We start from the raw sequence: 19,815 nt of genomic DNA, 5'->3' as shown, positions 1-19,815 counted from the left end.
CGAAATATATTCACAAGTTAACATCTGTCCATTTTGTTAAAATATCTAATAATAAAATGTATATACATTTTATTGGGACACCCTCTATATATTTTTTTATCTTTCTGGTTTTTAATTGTAAATATTATTGTATATAATACTTACGGAATGGTGGAATTTTAGAAAAATCGAATTATGATCGATATGTAGAATATGCCACATTATTCACAAACATTTTGACAGTTATTTATAAACGTTAAAAAAATTTAATTAATGACAATTTTAGAATTTTTATAACATAACATTGCTAACGCAATTTACGTTATAAATGTCAAATTTTATATAAAAGGAAAATACAATTGCTTACCGATATACTAAGTTAGAAAGTATATTGTGAAATTTCGATTTCTGACGTGCCGTATTCGGTTACCGAGTTAATGTATTCAAGAAATAAATAACAATTTGTACTATATAATTTTGAAAATTATTAAATTCTGTAATAAAATTTTCTTCACTTTTTTTATTTATTAATCGATCTTATGTAAGTATTGTATTAATGAAACATTAATAGACTATTAAATTACATAGTGAGTGACGTTATCGCATTTGTAGATTTTTTCTTTACAAATTGTGTGGTACGAAATAAAAGTATCTCTATTTTATTAAGCTATTTAGTTTCTCTTTTTGCAAACATATTAATTATTATCTGTTAAATTGTTTATTATGTTTTTACTAATGCTAATTGCCGAAATTCGATTTAGATATTATAATTTGACGTAGTTTATTGACTCCATCAAACAAGATATAGATGATACACAAAACAAATGTTAACACGACAAATTGTGCGATCGAAAATTTGATACCAAACGAATTGACCAACTTCGCTATACGGATTTACGCGCATTTTATAATTTTCTTTTTCTCCGATACTTGTTTACATATGTTGATAATCCCTCCAAAATTCTTAAGAGTAGCTTTCAGGCAGACAGAAATGTTGTCGGCAATAATAATCCTGGCCATCTTTCTCATGACACCACGTTCCATCTGGAAAGTACGGATTAATATTATGGTTGAGCATTTTCAAGCGTAGTGCGTCGATAGTAGACGAATCTTTTTGTTGGCAGTGTATAGTACAAGCTATCCACGGTTTCTCAAAATTATGAGCGGCCTGCCATCTTAGCTCGAACTTAGGTGTTAGTTTAAGCGTCAAATTCTTAAACGATATGGTGGAAAAGTTACTCAAAAATTTCATGCATTTTATTTTGATAAATGAGTCAATCGTCTTGCGTTTCTTAATGCAAGGTAAAGTATCATCGCACAGGACTACGTCGTAATATGGTCCTTGACAACTCGTCGTTCTGCGATTCCCATGTCTACAAGAACGTCGTTTGAGTTTTACACCTTTAGATTTCTCCAAGCAGATACTTTGACAGTTGCTTTCTTTCCATTCACTCCAGTTATCATCTTCACAATTTTCAAAAATGTACGGTGGTTCGATAACGGGTGCGCATTCTCCGCCACGACATTCCTTTCCGGGTGCACAATAAGTTCCTTAAAAAATGAGATTAATTAAGTTATAAACTATTTCAGCGATCAGCAACAGGAAATGTACCTTCCAATGCCGGTCCCGTGATGTAATGCCCATTCTTGTGAGGCGTTTCGCATTCTAAGGTTTTGCATATATCAAGCAACGAGACTACGTTTGCATCCTTGTCGCGAAAATATATTTCGCATTGTGCTTTGGCGGTCCATTTTCTTCCGGGTAAATCGTGATAACGTGAGTGGTCGAGTGATGTGTCACCTAACGAGAGTGATGTGTCACCTAAACGTTTCGGTCTCGTCTGATCTCGAAGGCAATCTTTTTTGTACCAGAGTGCTTCAGCTATACCACGACTACATTCGGACCATGTGACTTGACCTTGATAGGACTGGTCAGATGACATTATGTATTTGTATGCATCACACGAAAATTTATAATCGGAATCGTGTATCATTCCCAAACTTTTGAACAAATAAATTATTACTTTTTACAATGTGTTTTATTTTGCATTGATTATTCTAAATATTTTAATATTAAATTTAATTAATAATTATCATACTGAACAATTAAAGGAAAAAGTATCTTAAAAAAGTTTCTTTGCTTTTTGATTGTAAATTAAACAACTTAAATAAAAATTCTTATAAAACATATTATCGTATTTAAACTTGTATGTTAAACTAATATGTTAAACTTTATATCTAAACTTACACATGACCGATCTCATGAACAGCAGTGAGAGACGATGAAAAACCCGAAGTTATATACTCCGCGATACCGAATTCTACTATCGCACACGATTCATTCAAGTTGCATGCGCCATCAGGGTTTGTTATTCCTATGCTACGTAGATCAATTTCCTCTATAAATTTCCTCGAATAAATATTTATTCCATTTAGGTAAAGACCAACGTCCCAGTGATTCGGATCATTGTCGTCCGAAGGATTGCGAGTTACAGAACATTGCGTAATTACAGAACGAATCAAGCAGTTTCTCATCGTTGCCGCCAAAAACTGGCAAATTTAAAGGTTGTTCATCCATAATTTCCAAATGTACCAATGAAATATCGATAGAAACACCCAAACTCGGATGATGAAACACTGCTTGAATACGATTCACGTACACTATCAACATGCGCAACGTTTCTTTATCTTCACCCAGAAAAGGCATGAACGTACGATATGCGGCTTCGTCTAAGAAAACAGCCAGTTGCATAATTAATTTTTTTTGTGTATTTTGTACATGACGCCGTTTTATTACAAAATTATCCAAATTTGGAAAACTTGTATCAGCAAATGATTGTGATGATCTTTCAATAAGATGAGGTTTGTCAAATGAAATATTAACTTCTTCCTTGATGCAAAGATCATTCATTAAGGACAAAGACGCATGGTCATCCCGCAAAGTTTTAATTTTTAATGTGTCGTCTTTGAAAAAAACAAATCCTTCCTACTTTTAAAAAATATATGTCAAGTTTTTGAAAGTCATGTTTGTATATAAAACAAAGAGAAATTTAGATTAAAAGTAATAGCTATTTACTTTTCATGTGGTACCACTAACTCATCCATATTTCTTACAAACGTTTATGGCCGCTGTGCTGATACGATTTTTGTGAAAATAATAGCAAGGATCCGATGCGTGTAGTTCCGACAATCCTATTGTGATGTCTTTTGCATCATGTTTCCATACCTTATACGTAGACGATACATTCTTGTCGTTTCTTCGCAGGTTTAACTTAATCTGTTTTCCAAAAACTTTTAAAGTCAGTGGTATCTGTAAATTATATAAGAGTTTAAAAAGATTTGATGATTCTCTAATAATATTTCTAATAATATTATTTACTCGAATAATATTTTGATAATTGAGCAATGAACGAAGCAATACAGTAAAGCTCACGTACTTCCTTTATCTCTGTCGTATTCAATGCCGGCAGCAATATTCTTTCGATATCTTGTGTGGTATGCGCGTGCGTTTCGTTTAATAAAAATATTAACACCAACTTCAACATGAAAAACATGTTGTTTATTTCGTTTTTCTGTTATAACTACCTAAAAATGTTTAGTTAACGTCTCCTTTACACATCAAATTACTTATGATATACGTAGGTTATTATACTTTCATGTTTGTCATATGCTCTGATTGCGTATAGATCTTACATACAGGCATCTAGATTTAAGAAAATCATTTGTATCGTGTGACATTTATTGTGTATGTACTCTATATGCTACATATACAAGGTGTCCCAATAAAATGTATTCACATTTAACAAATTAACGTCTGTCCATTTTGTTAAAATACCTAATAATAAAATGTATATACATCTTATTGGGACACTCTCTATATATTTCTTTTTTTCTGGTTTTGAATTGTAAATTTCATTGCATATAATACTTGCGGAATGGTGGATTTGGTGCAAATTTTAGAAAATTCGAATTATGATCGATATGTAGAATATGCAACATTATTCACAAACATATTGACCGTTATTTATTCATAAACGTTAAAAAAATTTTAATTAATAACAATTTTAAAATGGTTATAACAATATTATTAACGCAAGTTAGCGTTATAAATATCATATATATTATAAAAAGAAAATACAATTGATTGTTGATTTATTGATTAACTGAGTTAAAAAATTTATTAAAATTTATCCGTTTCTAATGTCATGCTGTTTTCGGTTACCGCGCTCTTGAGTTTATTATAAATAAATGACAATTTTACTAAATAATTATGAATATCTTTGAATTATAAAATAAAATTTTCTTTTTATTTTTTTCATTTATTAATTATTTCTATATAAGTGTTACTGAAACATTGGTAGACTATTAAAGTACATAACATAGTGAGCGACGTTTTGTTTTCGTCCACTTTTTCTCGATACATCTCGAAGAGAATAAAAGTACCCATACTTTACTTAGCTATCTTTTTTCGTTTTGCAAACAATTATTATCTATTGCAAACAATTATTATCTATTACTTTTATTGTTTTTTAAATGTTTTTATTAATGCTATTTGATGAAATTTGTTTTAGATGCTGATAATTTGACGTAATTCTTGTCTCCCACAAGCAAAATATAGATGACACGCAAAACAAAAGTTAACACGACAGATTGTGCGATCGAAAATTTGGTACCAATCAAATTGGCCAATTTTTCTATACTGATTTACACGCGTTTTATAATTATCTTTTTCCTCGATCCTTGTTCACATGTCGAGAATCCTTCAAAAATACTTAAGAGTAGCTTGCCGGCAGACAATAATGTTGGCGGCAATAATAATCTTGGCCATTTTTTTTGTGACACCACGTTCCATCTGGAAAATATGGATCGATACCGGAGCTGAGCATTTCCAAGCGTGGTGCGTAGAAAGTAGATGGATTTTTTCGTCGGCAGTGTATAGTACAGGCCATCCACGGTTCCGAGACATTATAAGAGATTTGAACTCCTGGCTCTTTTTCCAGTTCGATCTTTGCTGCAAAGCATCCAGTCTTTGCTCAGAACCACGTCGTAATATGGTTCGCTGCAACTTGCTGTTCTGCGAAGTCCATGTCTGCAAGAACGTCGGTTGATTTTTACGCCTTTAGATTTTACTAGGCTGCTACTTTGACAGGTGCTTTCTTTCCATTCACTCCAGTTATCATCTTCACAATACTCGAGAATGTATGATAGTCTCAGAACGAGAACGCATTCTCCACCACGACATTCTTTCTCGGGTGCGCAATAAGTTCCTTAAAAAATGAGATTAATTAAGCTATTAACTGTTCAGCGATCAGCGTGAGGAAACGCACCTTCTAACGCCGGTCCCGTGATGTAATGCCCATTCTTGTGAGGCGTTTCGCATTCTAAGGTTTTGCATATATCAAGCAACGAGACTACATTGGCATCCTTGTCGCGAAAATATATTTCGCATTGTGTTTTGGCGATCTATTCCCCTCCGGGTAAGTCATAATAACGCGAGTGATCATACGCGTCTTCTAGATTTTTCGTATTATCTCGGAGACACTGTTCACTGTACCAGAGTTTTTTTAGCAATATCGCGACTATGCTCGGACCATGTTGTCCTGCTATGGAACCCGCGTTGTGCCATTATGTATTGGTATGTTTCATCCTGGTTTGAATCGTGTTCCATTCCTAAACTTTAAAACAAATAAGTATTAATTTTGACAAAAAGTTTTATTTTGCATTGTTTATTCCAAATATTTATGTATTAGAATTTATTAATAATTAACATTCTGAGTAACTGTATTGAAGCTACTAATTAAGCAAACTGTACAGTTAATTACACTCAAGAACTAAATCTCTCTTAAAAAAGCCTTTACCTTTTACTTTAAAATTTTGCAAGTCATAAATTTTTTATAGAACGTATTATTGATATTTAATTTATACGTAAAACAATTATAAACTTTTACATGGCCGATTTCATAAGCAGCAGTAATAGACGATGTAAAACCCGAGGATAGCTTATCCGCAATACCGAATTCTACAATCGCGCATGATTTATTTAAGCTGCACATGCCATTGCGGTAGGCTAATCCTAAGGTACCTAGGAGACCTTTCTTTCTCCAAAAATCTATTCCGGATATGTAAAGACTAATGTCCCAGTGGCGCGGATCATTATCGTCCGGAGGATTGCGAGTTTCCGCGTATTTGCAGAACGAATTGAGCAGTTTGGTAGCGTTGCCGTCAGAAACTGGCAAATTTAACGGTTGTTCTTTCATAATTTCCAAATGTACCAATAAAATATCGATGGAAACACCCAAACTTGGATGATGAAACGCAGCTTAAATACGATTCACATACGCTAATATCAACATGCCCACCACATTTTTATTTTCACCCAAAAAAGGCATGAACGTACGATATGCGGCTTCGTCTAAGAAAACAGCCAGTTCCATAGTTAATTTTTTTTGCGTATCATGTACATGACGTCGCTTCATTACAAAATTATCCAAATTTGGAAAACTTGCATCAACAGATGATTGCGATGATCTTTTAATAATATGAGGTTTGCCAAATAAAATATTAATTTCTTCTTTAACGCAAACATTATCGATTAAGGACAAAGACGCAAAATCATCTCGCAAAGATTTAATTTCCAATGTGTCGTCTTTCAAAAAACAAATCTTTCCTACTTTAAAAAATATACATTAAGGCGTGTCATGCTTATACATAAAATAAAAAGAAATTAAATTTCAAAGTAAAACCTATTTGTTTTTGTTGGGATGGATGGCGCTTAAGTCAGTTCTTCATTCTCATGATTGGGCGCTATTCACTATTGGATGGAATTTTCTCGATCGCTTACTGAACACATTGTTGCGCCTACTTCGGTAGCGGTAGGCGCTGCGTAAAGATTCGGGATTCGCCGTGCTGGTCAAGGGGGCTTTGGCTCGGAGAGTTTAGAATAATTATGCACTTTAAATAGATTGAATAACTTTTATTCGGTATCTTCTTATTACACTTGTCACCTCACTCACTCGGCGACCGTACTACCGTGGTTACGCGTGTACGCGACGTGTCGTGCTTCGTCCGGAACCTTGCTGATTAATAATCCGCGGCGCCTTGTGTGCCGCCTTAATTTATACGGATCAGTATTCGGAACACAATGAGACTTGAACTATATCGATCCATTGTGTTACCAAAATGCTGATCTGTTTAATCTACTTTAGACGCAAGTGACACTCGGGCTTCTAAGAACGAGTGCTCGCGTCAGCGCCTGATTGTTTAATAATTAAATAACTTTTGTCACAGGATTCTCGAGAAGTGACCTCGATTATTGGCCTTCTAAATGTTTATTATTGTTATTGCCTAATTAACCTATAATTATTACGTTGTGGTCTTTCGACACACAACAACATTATTATTAGACACCGACCTGTGTAGCGCTCGTTTTATAAATATACATTGTCTCTTGCATTTTATTGTGGCAAATTCTGTGATTTTCTATTCCACCTCCATATATCCCATCAGGTTATAGGCCCAGGTATCGGTAAGGAAACAATACTAATAATACAGAGTTAATCGCAAGAAGAGAGTTATTGTACGATCGCGAAAGTAGTGCCAAGCTAACCTCAAAAATGGCACAGGATAATCTGAAATTTCATATCCCGCTGTTAAACGGAGGAAATTGTTTTTTGGAAAACTAAAGTACGGGCAATACTAATACGAGACGAATTGTGGGACGTCGTCAGTGAGCCCAAACCTGCACAGCCCGATGAAGTATGGAAAAAGCGCAACAATAAAGCTATGGCATATATAACGCTAAGTGTGGAAGATAATCAACTGATAAATTTTGCGCATCTTGAAAACGCTTTTGATATATGGTAAGCGTTATCTAAAAAGTACGAGCGTTCGACCTTCGGTAGCAGATTGTATTTTCGAAGAAAATTATACAGTATTCACTATCGAGGTGGACCGATGGGTAGCCACATCGATGCGATCATGGAGGTAGTAGGATTACTACGCGGTTCTGGAAAGTCTCTCGAAGACGAAGAAATAGTCGCAGTTTTGGTAAGTCTACCGGAAACATACTCAGGTCTGGTTACAGCGCTTGAGGGAAGAGATGAGGCGGACTTAACGATCGAATACGTAACTGGAAAAATGTTGGACGAGTATCAACGACGTACGGAAAGCGGTGAGTCGAGCGAGAAAAAATCGGAAGTAGTTCTTCAGTCGGCAGTTATTAACAAGGGAAGTAATAGCGATCGTAGCAGTTTAACTAAAAGCGAGAAAGGCAAAAGAAATTTCAAGAAAGATAATAATAAAGAAATGCGAACATGTTTCTTTTGTAGCAAACCAAGCCACATCAAAACGGATTGTAGGCTCTACAAGAAATCACAGCTACAGCAGAAGAATATGAACACGGAACAAGAAAAATCAACAGAGACAGCAAAGGTCGGTGTTCAAAGTAGTCATATTACGTTCACTGTACGTGAGGAGGCTCGAGCAGCCACTACAGGAGTATGGTATATAGACTCAGGTGCAACGAGTCACATGACCAATGACCAATCCTTTTTCACAAAAATTGAGGATACAAATATAAATATCTTTCTTGCTGATGGTTCGTCGCTCAAGGCAGCAGGAATTGGAGAAGGTCGTTTACCATGCAGAGTTTCAGATAACAGTGTGCAAATGATAGACCTTAAAAATGTACTATATATTCCACAACTTGACGGAGGATTGTTTTCAGTGCAGAGGATAATTGAATATGGACATCGAGTTATATTCAAGGGAAGTACTTGCACGATTTATCAAGGACGACGAATTGTAGCTAAAGCGGAAAACAACGGAAGTTTATTCCGACTGCAGACAACGGAGACAGAGGTTTCGGCAAGAGTTGCAAGCGTAGCAACATGCATCCATCAGTGGCATCGACGTTTAGGTCACAGGGATCCTAAAGCAATAAGACGTTTAATAAAAGAAGAGTTAGCAACAGGAATTAAAGTAACTATGTGTTCTGACGAGATGGTTTGTGAATATTGTATAAAAGGAAAGTTAGCTGAAACAAAGTTCCCCGAAAGCAAACGAAGAGAAAAAGGACTAATGAGATTGGTTCATTCGGACTTATGTGGACCGATGCCGACCACTACGCCAAGTGGAAATCGATATTTTCTTACCTTAATCGATGACTATTCTTGTTTTACCATAGTACGTTTATTGAAATCGAAGACGGAAGTTCCAGAAGTCGTAAAGGAGTATATTACTGAAATGTCAGTAAGATTCGGTAGAAAGCCTATTGCCTTACGTACAGATAACGGTAAGGAGTATATTTCATCCAAATTAACAGATTTTTTAAAGAAAGAAGGGATACAGCATCAACTCACAGTGGTGTATACGCCGCAACAAAATGGAGTTGCGGAGAGGAAAAACAGGTCGCTGACAGAGTCTGCAAAGTGCATGTTATTAGACGCTCATTTGGACAATCGCTTCTGGGGAGAGGCAGTTTTGACAGCGGCGTATCTACAAAATCGGATGACGAGTCGCAGTATTGATAAAACACCCGTCGAGTTATTTATTGGTGAAAAACCGGATATCAGTCACATCAGAGTGTTTGGATCGAAAGCCTATTCCATGGTTCCCAAGCAAAAACGCAGGAAGTGAGACGACAAGGCTGAAGAAGGAGTATTGGTTGGTTACGATGGAAATACCAAAGGTTACAGGATTTTTAACCCTAAAACAAATCGGATATGGATAGCTCGTTCTGTGAGAATTATAGAACACGAAGATAAGCAGTCAGGGCATTATCAAGTATTACGAAAAGAAGGGGCTAGCAGCAATGTAGCTAAACCATCAAGAACTATCAAATATGAAATGCCAGAACAAAACGAAATTAATGAAGATTCAGGATCAGAAGAAAGATCCGAAGAAGAGATAAGCGATGAAAGTTATGAAACATCTGACGATGCTACGCCAAAGATATGGCAAAAACGAGTATCACAACGGACAAATAAAGGAGTGCCACCACCTAGATTGACATACAAAGTGCAAACAAATTCAGTTCAGGAGAATCGCCAGCAGAATCGTGGCATAAGATGTTAGAACTACCGTTACAGGAACGAGAACGGTGGATCAAGGCCGCTAAAGAAGAGATGAAATCACTAAACGATCATCAAGTATGGGAGCTGACTGACCTTTCACCAGGGAAGAAGGTAACCACCTGTAAGTGGGTTTTTAAAGCCAAATTGGACGGTGAAGGTCGAGTTTACGCATACAAGGCTCGACTAGTGGCTAGAGGATTTTCTCAAGCATACGGAGAAGACTACGATGAGACATTCGCACCTGTAGTTAAACACGAAACAATCCGTACCTTGCTGTGTATAGCAGCTTAAAGGAGATTACACGTGCGTCATTTAGACGTGAAAACCGCGTATTTAAATGGAGAGCTTGAAGAGGAGATCTTTTTAGAGCAGCGACCAGGTTTTCGAAAAAGTGGACAAGAATCTAAAATCCTGAGACTGCGAAAGAGTCTCTATGGTCTAAAGCAGTCAGCACGAGCTTGGAACAAAAGGGAGCTACGGGAGCACTAGCGCAGATCGGTTTCAAACCAGGAAAGGCAGAACATTGCCTGTATACCAGAAAAGAAGAAGACGGAAATACGACTTACGTACTGCTTTATGTTGATGATCTACTGGTAGCCGGTACATCTGCGAAGGTGACTGAAAAAGTAAGCAGAGATCTTCAAGGGTACTTCGATATCAAGGATTTAGGAGACGCTAACTATTATCTTGGAGTGCAGATAAAACGCAAGGCGGATGGATCGTTCTTATTGAACCAGAAGGGGAAGATCGCCAAAATATTGAAAGAATATGGCCTATTGGAGCTAAAACCCGTGGCCACGCCAATGGAAACTGGATTCCTAAACTCTGGATTGGATAAAAACGTGAAATTGCCGAATAATAATAAATACAGGAAAGCCATCGGATCATTATTGTATATTGCCACAGTGTCCAGACTGGACATTGCCGCGGCTGTGAATATTCTATGTCGCCAAGTGGAGAAATCTACGAAACAAGACTGGGAAGCCGTCAAACGAGTGATGCGATATCTAGCATCCACAATAAATAAAAATTTACAGTTGTCTTCAACAGGTACGACGAAACTGGAATGTTTCGTGGACGCCGATTGGGCCGGAGACAGAACTGACTGGAAGTCGACTAGCGGGTACGTTTTTTGTCTAGGAGAAGGAACGGTGGCTTGGTCAAGCCGTAAACAAACATCGGTAGCTATGTCGTCAACGGAAGCCGAATATGTCGCGGCATCATACGCAAGTAAGGAATTACTGTGGTTTAGACAATTATTGAAAGACATGAATGTTCCAGAAAAAGATCCTACAAAAATCAATGAAGACAACCAGGGATGTATCCGTTTAATCAACTCGGATCAATGTGGGGCACGGACCAAACATATAGATATTTGTCACCACCAAATCCGAGAATTGAGGGAGCAGAAAATCATAGATGTATGCTACTGTCCAACGGAAGCAATGATCGCTGATATACTAACGAAGCCGTTAGCAAAGGAACGCTTCCAGGAACTAGCTGATCAATTGGGGATCAGATAATTTCGAACTGTCAACGCGAGAAGGGGTGTTGGGATGGATGGCGCTTAAGTCAGTTCTTCATTCTCATGATTCTCACGCTATTCGCTATTGGATGGAATTTTCTCGATCGCTTACTGAACACATTATTATTAGACACCGACCTGTGTAGCGCTCGTTTTATAAATATACATTGTGTTATGTCTAATATGGGGAAGGTCACTCCACATAAGAATTTCGAATTGATGGATGTTAATAAATGTTTATTAATGACTTATTGTAAAGTTGTATGTATGTAGAAGACTCGGCTTCTTAATGTTAAACTGTGAAGGCTCGGCTTCTTAATGTTAAACTGAGAAGGCTCGGCTTCTGAATGTTAAACTGAGAAGGCTCGGCTTCTGAATGGTTAACTGTGAAGGCTCGGCTTCTTGTGACAGAATGCTGTAACGAAAATTATGCGGCTGCCTTTATAGCAAACTGTTGAGCTAGCCGGGACCAATAGAATTGCTGTCTCGAACAGAGCGACTATTGGTTAACGCTTATCGCATCTATATTATGATGCGTTGTATAAATGTTGCGCTTGGCGTAGTGGGCCCACACATATAAATTATAAATGCTTAATATAGAATATATATTATTGTAAGTTGTTTTTTAGTCGCAACATATTCCCCCCGTTGAGAGGGTACCGATCAATTATGTCTTATGTTTAACGGTTTACATTCTTGTTAACAGTTATAATTTGTTGATACAATTCTGTTATATCATTGTTCAATTGGAAGCGGACATATATACTTCACTGAACGTTTCAACTCTCCCGTGGCAGTCTTAATTGTGACTGTTCGCACAATGTCATCTGTTCCCGGATGAGTCTGAAGAATCTTGCCTAGCGCCCATTGCATGCATGGAAGTCCCTTTTCCTTGATGAGCACAATCATTCCAATGATTGTTTCTCCATCCTTCGTCCATTTGCAACGGATTTGAAGCTCGTTGAGGTATTCTAGACTCCATCGTGACGAAAAGTCTTGTCGTACCTTGGTGATATGCTTCCAACTAGAAAGACGATTTGCTGGGACAGACGAGAAATCAGGCTCAGGCATACAAATCAACGGTCTGCCGATCAAGCAGTGAGCGGGTGTTAAAACCAAAAGATCATTAGGATCGGATGAGATAGAGGATATTGGCCTAGAATTTAATATTCTTTTAACTTCTACCGTGAATGTGTTTAGTTCTTCAAATGTAAATAGAAGCTCTCCGACTACACGTTTAAAATGGTGTTTAAATAATTTTACTGTTGACTCCCACAGTCCGCCATGATAAGGCGCGATAGGAGGTATAAAATGCCATGTGATGCGATTCTCGATTGAAAATTGATTTATTTTGTTCTTGTGTTGATCGGAATTAAAAAGAACATATAATTCTTTTAATTGATTGTTTGCTCCTATAAAATTTGTTCCGTTATCGGAGTAAACGTGTGTCGGAATGCCTCGTCTTGAAATAAATCGTCTCAAAGCAGCAAGAAACCCGTCAGATGTTAATTCGCTTACTACTTCTAAATGTACGGCCTTTACAGCCATGCATATGAATACACATATATATGCCTTGATTCAATTTCGATTTTGGTGTTTTTTTTCTTTAATATAGAATGGACCGCAGAAATCTATTCCGGTGTTAGCGAAAGGAAATGTATTACACACTCGAACACTAGGTAGATCGGCCATCTTATATTTGACTGTATCGGATTTGAAACGAAAACAACGTATGCACGATCTTATAATTTTACGCACTTGGTTTCGTCCGTCAAATAGCCAGAATTTTTGTCTGATCGCCTATAAAGTCGTTTGAATACCAGCGTGGTGATATTTTTCGTGCGTTTCTCTGATGATAAGATCTGTTAGATAATGGCGATTTGGTAATAAAACAGGATGTTTTTGCGAAAAAGATAAATCTGAACCCTTGAGACGTCCGCCTACACGAATTAAGCCCTTTTCGTCAATAAATGGGTTTAATGCAGCGATATTAACTTTATTCACCGATTGTTTATTGGTAAGTTCCTTTAACTCTCGCGAAAAACAAGAAGCTTGAATAATTTTTATTACCTTTTTTTCAGATTCATTTATTTCATTTGCGCATAATTGCCCCCGATTGGTGTTTCCTGGACGAAAACGTAAGCATAATGATATTATTCGTAACAACTTTGAATATGAAGAATATTTTCGGAAAATGTTATTCTCAAAGAAATTTGTTGTTAAAACAATATTTTTTTAAATTTCGGGTATTTCATTTAATGTTACAATATTATTAGGCCATTTATTTTCTTCTCCGGATAACCACGATGGACCCACGAACCATAATTTATTATTTAAAAAAAGACTTGGCAATTGTCCTCTTGATAGTGCATCGGCAGGATTGTCATTTGATCTAACGTGTCGCCAGACATGTGAGCTCTTGTATTTGAGCAATGCGATGTGCAACATATGGCTTTAAAATATGGGGTGAGGTTTTTACCCAATGTAATACGATGGTCGAATCGCTCCATAATATTACTTTATTGAATGGAATTTCTATTGTGTCACGTATCTCGCGATATAGTTTTGCTAATAAAAGCGCGCCACACAACTCGAGACGCGGTATCGTTAATGTTTTCAGTGGCGCGACTCTTGATTTGGCGCATAAGAGATGACAATGTATGTTATTGTAAAGATCGCTTGATCGTATGTAGATACACGCGCCGTAACCTACATTACTTGCATCGCAAAAACCATGAATTTGAATGTCGGTGTGATCAGAAATTAATATTGGGCGAGTAACGGCTAAATCATTAATCAAGTTTAATTGTGTCGCGAATTCTGTCCATACGATATGTATACTGGGGGGAATAGATTCATCCCAGTTTAATTTACATTGCCATAATTCCTGCATTAATTTTTTGGCATATAATATTATCGGTCCTAAAATGCCCAACGGATCGAAAATTTTCGCGATATCAGATAAAATGGATCGTTTTGTAATTCTTTCAGTGTAATTAATCGGATGTACTGAGTAACGTAACGTATCGTCACGTGCATGCCATGATATGCCTAGTGTTTTTAAATAATTATTTTTGTCGATTATAAGATTTGAATTTACGGCGCTCTCATCTAAATCGATGATAATTCTATTGTCATTTGAGGCCCATTGTCGTATGTTAAAACCGTCCCGCGATAATACCGTTCTTAATTCGTTTCTTAGTTTACGGGTGTCGTTAATTGTGTTTGAGCCTGTCAATAAGTCATCAACGTATAAATGTGTTTTAAGTACTCTAGACGCTTCCGGATATTCATGGCATTCGTCATCGGCTAACTGATGAATTGTACGTATTGCGAGATATGGAGATGATGATACACCAAATGTGAGAGTATTAAGTTGAAAGGTTTTAATTTGATCATTTTGACGCCAAAGTATGCGCTGGTATTTGTGATCGTCTTCGTGTACTAGTATCTGCCGTGTACTAATATCTGCTGTTAAGACGTATCTGTATGTACGAAACCGAAGCAAATGCGCGAATATAGAATTTTGAATCGTCGGACCTACTAATAAGACATTATTTAATGATATGCCGTTGCTTGTTTTTGCCGACACGTCGAATACTACGCGGACTTTAGTCGTATTGCTTGCGGCTTTGATTACCGCGTGATGCGGCATGTAAAATCCGTTATCAGTTGGATCGTCGACCGGGTACATTTGTTCTAAGTGTAGGTATTCTTGAATTACTTGTGAATATGCGAATTTTAATTCCGGATCAGACTTAAATTTTCGTTCGAAAGAGTGAAGACGTTTAAGTGCGATATTGTATGATTCCCTGAGTCGTTTGCTATCTTGGCTGAAAGGTAGTCGGACTACATAACGTCCCGTATTATTGCGAGTAACATTTTCTGCGAAATGCATTTCGCAATCAAATTCATTCGTGGATCTCGGCGCGTCATTCATTATTTCTTCAACTGTCCAAAATTTGGTGCTCTGTTTTTCTAAATTGGTTAATAAACACACGTTCGCTTTATGCTTTATTGATTCGCCTCCGCCTGCAATTATCCATCCGAGCCGAGTTTTTTGTAAATATAAGTCGTGATCCTTTCGAGATAGATTAATCTGACCGATTAAGAATAATGATAATGTTGTTCCCGCGCCGATTAATAAATCAATCGGACGCGGTATGTGAAATTCGGGATCCGCTAGTTTTATATTGCGCGGTATTTTAATAGAATGTCGTGAAAACATTTCAGACGGAACAAAATCTGCTATTGTCGGAATTAATAAGGCTGTGAGCTCTTTGCAATATTCGTTGTGTAATGATTGAATGGTAAATCGAATGATGCCTCTTGACATCGTGTTCATTGAATTAATTGCATCAACGGGTAAAGTGCAAGATGTCATTGGAAGGTTTAAATCTTTCGCAAGTTTTTCGGAGATAAAATTAGCGGTAGCGCACGTATCCAATAATGTTCGACATTTTACTAACTCGGATTTGTGGTTCCGTATAAATATCGTAGCGGTTGTCATCAACTGTGGCGTGAGAGTAGGTAAAATTGCTGCGAAACACGTGATGTTATCGCTCATCTCCTTTAATCGTCAAGCGGTTTTTTTAATTTTTGAATCAGTCGAGTCAGTTTTCGTCGATACATTTGTATGTTTATTGGCATAATTGTCAATGTGTAGCAGTGTGTTGTGTCGTTTCTGACAAATATTGCAATTTCCATAACCGCAAATTTTACCCCTATGGTTTTGCAAGCAGTTGTAACATAATTTCGCGCCTTTTACAAGATCGATCCGTTTCGGTACGCTAAGTTGTTTAAATTTGTCACATTTGAATAGTGGATGTTGTTTTGTCTTACAGGCCGCGCAATTGTTTGATACGTTGACGACAAAAGCTTTATTGTTAGATAATCGCGTTCTTTTGACGGGAGGCATGTTTTTGTTGTCTTCTCGTTTATGCGTTTCTACACGGGCGCGTTTGGAAACTCGAACTGCCGTTCGGTATAAAAATTCGTATAATTCGTCAATTTTCGGGAATTCATCGCGGCTAAGAGTCTCTTCCCATTTTTCTGCTGTGTTCTTTGGCAATTTACTTTCTAATATATTTACCAAAATTTCTGATCCGACGTTAACGCCTAATGCGGCTAACGACGCGACGTGTTGCTGTACATCGTCTGCGAGACGCGATAGACCTTCATACGTTTCCTTCTCTAAAATGGGTAGCTTTATGAGCAACGAAAGATGACGAGAAATTAATATGCGATTTACTTCATATGCACGTCTCAATAACTCCCATGGTTTATGATAGCTTGAGCCGTCGATTGCCAAGAATTTTATCTTATTAGCTGCTTCATCTTTTAGCGTAGATTGTAAATATTGAAATTTGTCTACATCTGATAGGTCGGTACGCGTATCAATCATTGCGACAAAAGTATTTTTAAATGTTAGCCAATTTTCATAACGGCCATCGAAATTAGGCAATGTTGCTTCTGGAAGTTTTATTCGTCGTTTTATTACGGTTATAGTATTTGAATTATTATGCTGTATCGTGTTGTTTGATATATCGGCGATTGCGTCATTTGATGTGCCGGCGACTGAGTCGTTTACGGTATCGGTATCTGAATCGCGCGTGTTAGAACTTGTTAGTTGTTTGATCTTACTAGCAAACGCGTAAAATCTTTCTTGTATATTCGTTAATTCTTTGTCATGATTATCGTCCGGTTCTAACAATATTAGTTCGTCATTGAAGTCCTCGTAAGCGTGGAATAATTCCGTAATTCTTTCCATGCGTATTTTTAACGCGATTCTATCGTATTGATCTTTCTCTATCAAATTTGTTAAATTCGTTAATTGAGACTTTAATGCTTTCCGTTTTTGAATTAAGAGTTTTGCTCTACTGGCCATTATGTCGTTTAGAAATGAAGGAATTAGGAATAATGCTTAATCGACAGTCGGATGAATGTACTTGCCGTTAGCTGTCGTCTCGCAATTCGTCCTGTCCTTTCACTTCTTCTTGTGGATTCTCGCTAGATGATTGTTCTTCTAGTCGTTTACGTTTTCCTCGTAAACGACCTCACAGGAGGCACCAAAAACTGTTATGTCTAATATGGGGAAGGTCACTCCACATAAAAATTTTGAATTGATGGATGTTAATAAATGTTTATTAGTGACTTATTGTAAAGTTGTATGTATGTAGAAGACTCGGCTTCTTAATGTTAAACTGTGAAGGCTCGGCTTCTTAATGTTAAACTGAGAAGGCTCGGCTTCTGAATGTTAAACTGAGAAGGCTCGGCTTCTGAATGTTAAACTGTGAAGGCTCGGCTTTTTGTGACAGAATGCTGTAACGAAAATTATGCGGCTGCCTTTATAGCAAACTGTTGAGCTAGCCGGGACCAATAGAATTGCTGTCTCGAACAGAGCGACTATTGGTTAACGCTTATCGCATCTATATTATGATGCGTTGTATAAATGTGCGCTTGGCGTAGTGGGCCCACACACATAAATTATAAATGCTTAATATAGAATATATATTATTGTAAGTTGTTTTTTAGTCGTAACACATTGTCTCTTGCATTTTATTGTGGCAAATTCTGTGATTTTCTATTCCACCTCCACATATCCCATCAGTATTTTATATGACACCACTGACCCATCCATGTTCATGTAGTTTGCAACATGCAATTGCATATTTTTTCTTGAAAGCAACTATGTGTTTTCTTTATACCAATTAATTTGTTTCATTATTTTATGCATGAAAGTATTAAGGTAAGATTCCCAAAAATTAAATATTTTACAAGATATTTTGTATTTTATGTCAAAATACTGTAATTTACAAGCCTCATAACTCGAAAAGTACTTAATGAAAAATAACTTCATTATAGTGTTTTGAAAAGCTCTTGACACCAGCTATTAGATTTTGGAATCAAAAATAGGGGTTTCTATTTAAAAAACCTAACCTAACCTTGAAATAACCTTGAAGGTCAAGCTCAAGGTCAAATTGAAGGTCACCGTTGAATTCCTTGTTGAAAATTACTTCAGAAATGACCTTGACCTTTTTCAAAAATACCTTACATGAGAAAATATTCAGCCGTCCCGGGACTTAATTGACACCCTGTATATACAGGGTGTCTGGCAATAATCGCCCCACCGGTCATATACAGGTAGAGGAGGTCAAATCGAGTAGAAAAGTCTTTTACCATTTTTTGATTTTTGTAATAAGTACTAAGTAATTAACGAAAAAAGATTGGTGAATCCGTGCAAGTAAAGCGCGCGCAGCGAGAAGGACATCCCATTGCTATGCGATCACTAGGCGCGCGATGAAGCGTTGGGAGGAGCGCTCTACAAATGACAATGGCAACATACGAGCGGCGCGTAACGCTAGAGCCTTGTGTCCTAGTGATCGCGTAGCAGTGGGACGTCCTTCTCACCGCGCGCGCTTTACTCGCGCGGATTCGCCGATCTTTTTTCGTTAATTACTCAGTACTTATTATGAAAATTAAAAAATGGTAAAGGACTTTTCTACTCGATTTGATCTCTTCTACCGTATATACAGGGTGTCTGGCAATAATCGCCCCACCGGTCATATACAGGTAGAGGAGGTCAAATCGAGTAGAAAAGTCCTTTACCATTTTTTAATTTTCATAATAAGTACTGAGTAATTAACGAAAAAAGATCGGCAAATCCGCGCGAGTAAAGCGCGCGCGGTGAGAAGGACGTCCCACTGCTACGCGATCACTAGGACACAAGGATCTAGCGTTACGCGCCGCTCGTATGTTGCCATTGTCATTTGTAGAGCGCTCCTCCCAACGCTTCATCGCGCGCCTAGTGATCGCGTAGCAGTGGGACGTCCTTCTCACCGCGCGCGCTTTACTCGCGCGGATTCGCCGATCTTTTTTCGTTAATTACTCAGTACTTATTATGAAAATTAAAAAATGGTAAAGGACTTTTCTACTCGATTTGACCTCCTCTACCTGTATATGACCGGTGGGGCGATTATTGCCAGACACCCTGTATATATATCGCATTTCACGTGTCAGGGTTCCAATAAAAATAAACTGCTTGGAATTTTTAAAATGATCATGAAAATACGTTAGTGCACATATTGTGTAAAGTTAAAGGTCAAAAAAATTAGTGTTAAATGCCTATATGCCAAGATATTGAAGGTAGTCGTTTTAAGAAAAATTTTTTTTTTTGACATTTGTAGTTAAAATTACAAAGTTACATAATTTTAATAAACATGACTTTTTTAGGATTTT

The 19,815-nt window shown here is 37.1% G+C and overlaps 4 protein-coding genes across 4 annotated transcripts; all 4 read right to left on the bottom strand.

Annotated features, from left to right (window-relative positions):
- Positions 1 to 13: 13 nt before the first annotated feature.
- Positions 14 to 5,717, bottom strand: LOC137000553 (A disintegrin and metalloproteinase with thrombospondin motifs adt-2-like). The gene is made up of 3 exons (XM_067357509.1): positions 3,417 to 5,717; positions 1,592 to 3,289; positions 14 to 1,530 (listed from the first exon to the last, which is right to left on the bottom strand). The coding sequence occupies exons 2-3, from the start codon at positions 1,971 to 1,973 to the stop codon at positions 944 to 946; spliced, it is 969 nt and encodes a 322-aa protein (XP_067213610.1). The 5' UTR covers positions 1,974 to 3,289; positions 3,417 to 5,717; the 3' UTR covers positions 14 to 943.
- A 6,595-nt stretch (positions 5,718 to 12,312) lies between these two features.
- Positions 12,313 to 13,125, bottom strand: LOC137000752 (uncharacterized). Its single transcript, XM_067358105.1, has one exon. It carries the CDS (start codon positions 13,123 to 13,125, stop codon positions 12,313 to 12,315), a length of 813 nt encoding a protein of 270 aa, XP_067214206.1.
- An 844-nt stretch (positions 13,126 to 13,969) lies between these two features.
- LOC137000751 (uncharacterized) lies at positions 13,970 to 16,144 on the bottom strand. The gene has a single exon (XM_067358104.1). The coding sequence runs from the start codon at positions 16,142 to 16,144 to the stop codon at positions 13,970 to 13,972; it is 2,175 nt and encodes a 724-aa protein (XP_067214205.1).
- A 12-nt stretch (positions 16,145 to 16,156) lies between these two features.
- On the bottom strand, positions 16,157 to 17,464 carry LOC137000750 (uncharacterized). The gene has a single exon (XM_067358103.1). It carries the CDS (start codon positions 17,462 to 17,464, stop codon positions 16,157 to 16,159), a length of 1,308 nt encoding a protein of 435 aa, XP_067214204.1.
- Between the last annotated feature and the right edge of the window lie 2,351 nt (positions 17,465 to 19,815).

This window comes from Linepithema humile, chromosome 6, assembly GCF_040581485.1.
Source record: "Linepithema humile isolate Giens D197 chromosome 6, Lhum_UNIL_v1.0, whole genome shotgun sequence".
NCBI lineage: Eukaryota > Metazoa > Arthropoda > Insecta > Hymenoptera > Formicidae > Linepithema > Linepithema humile.
Note: the sequence above shows the minus strand (reverse complement) of the source record. Positions and strands in the feature narration are given on the sequence as shown.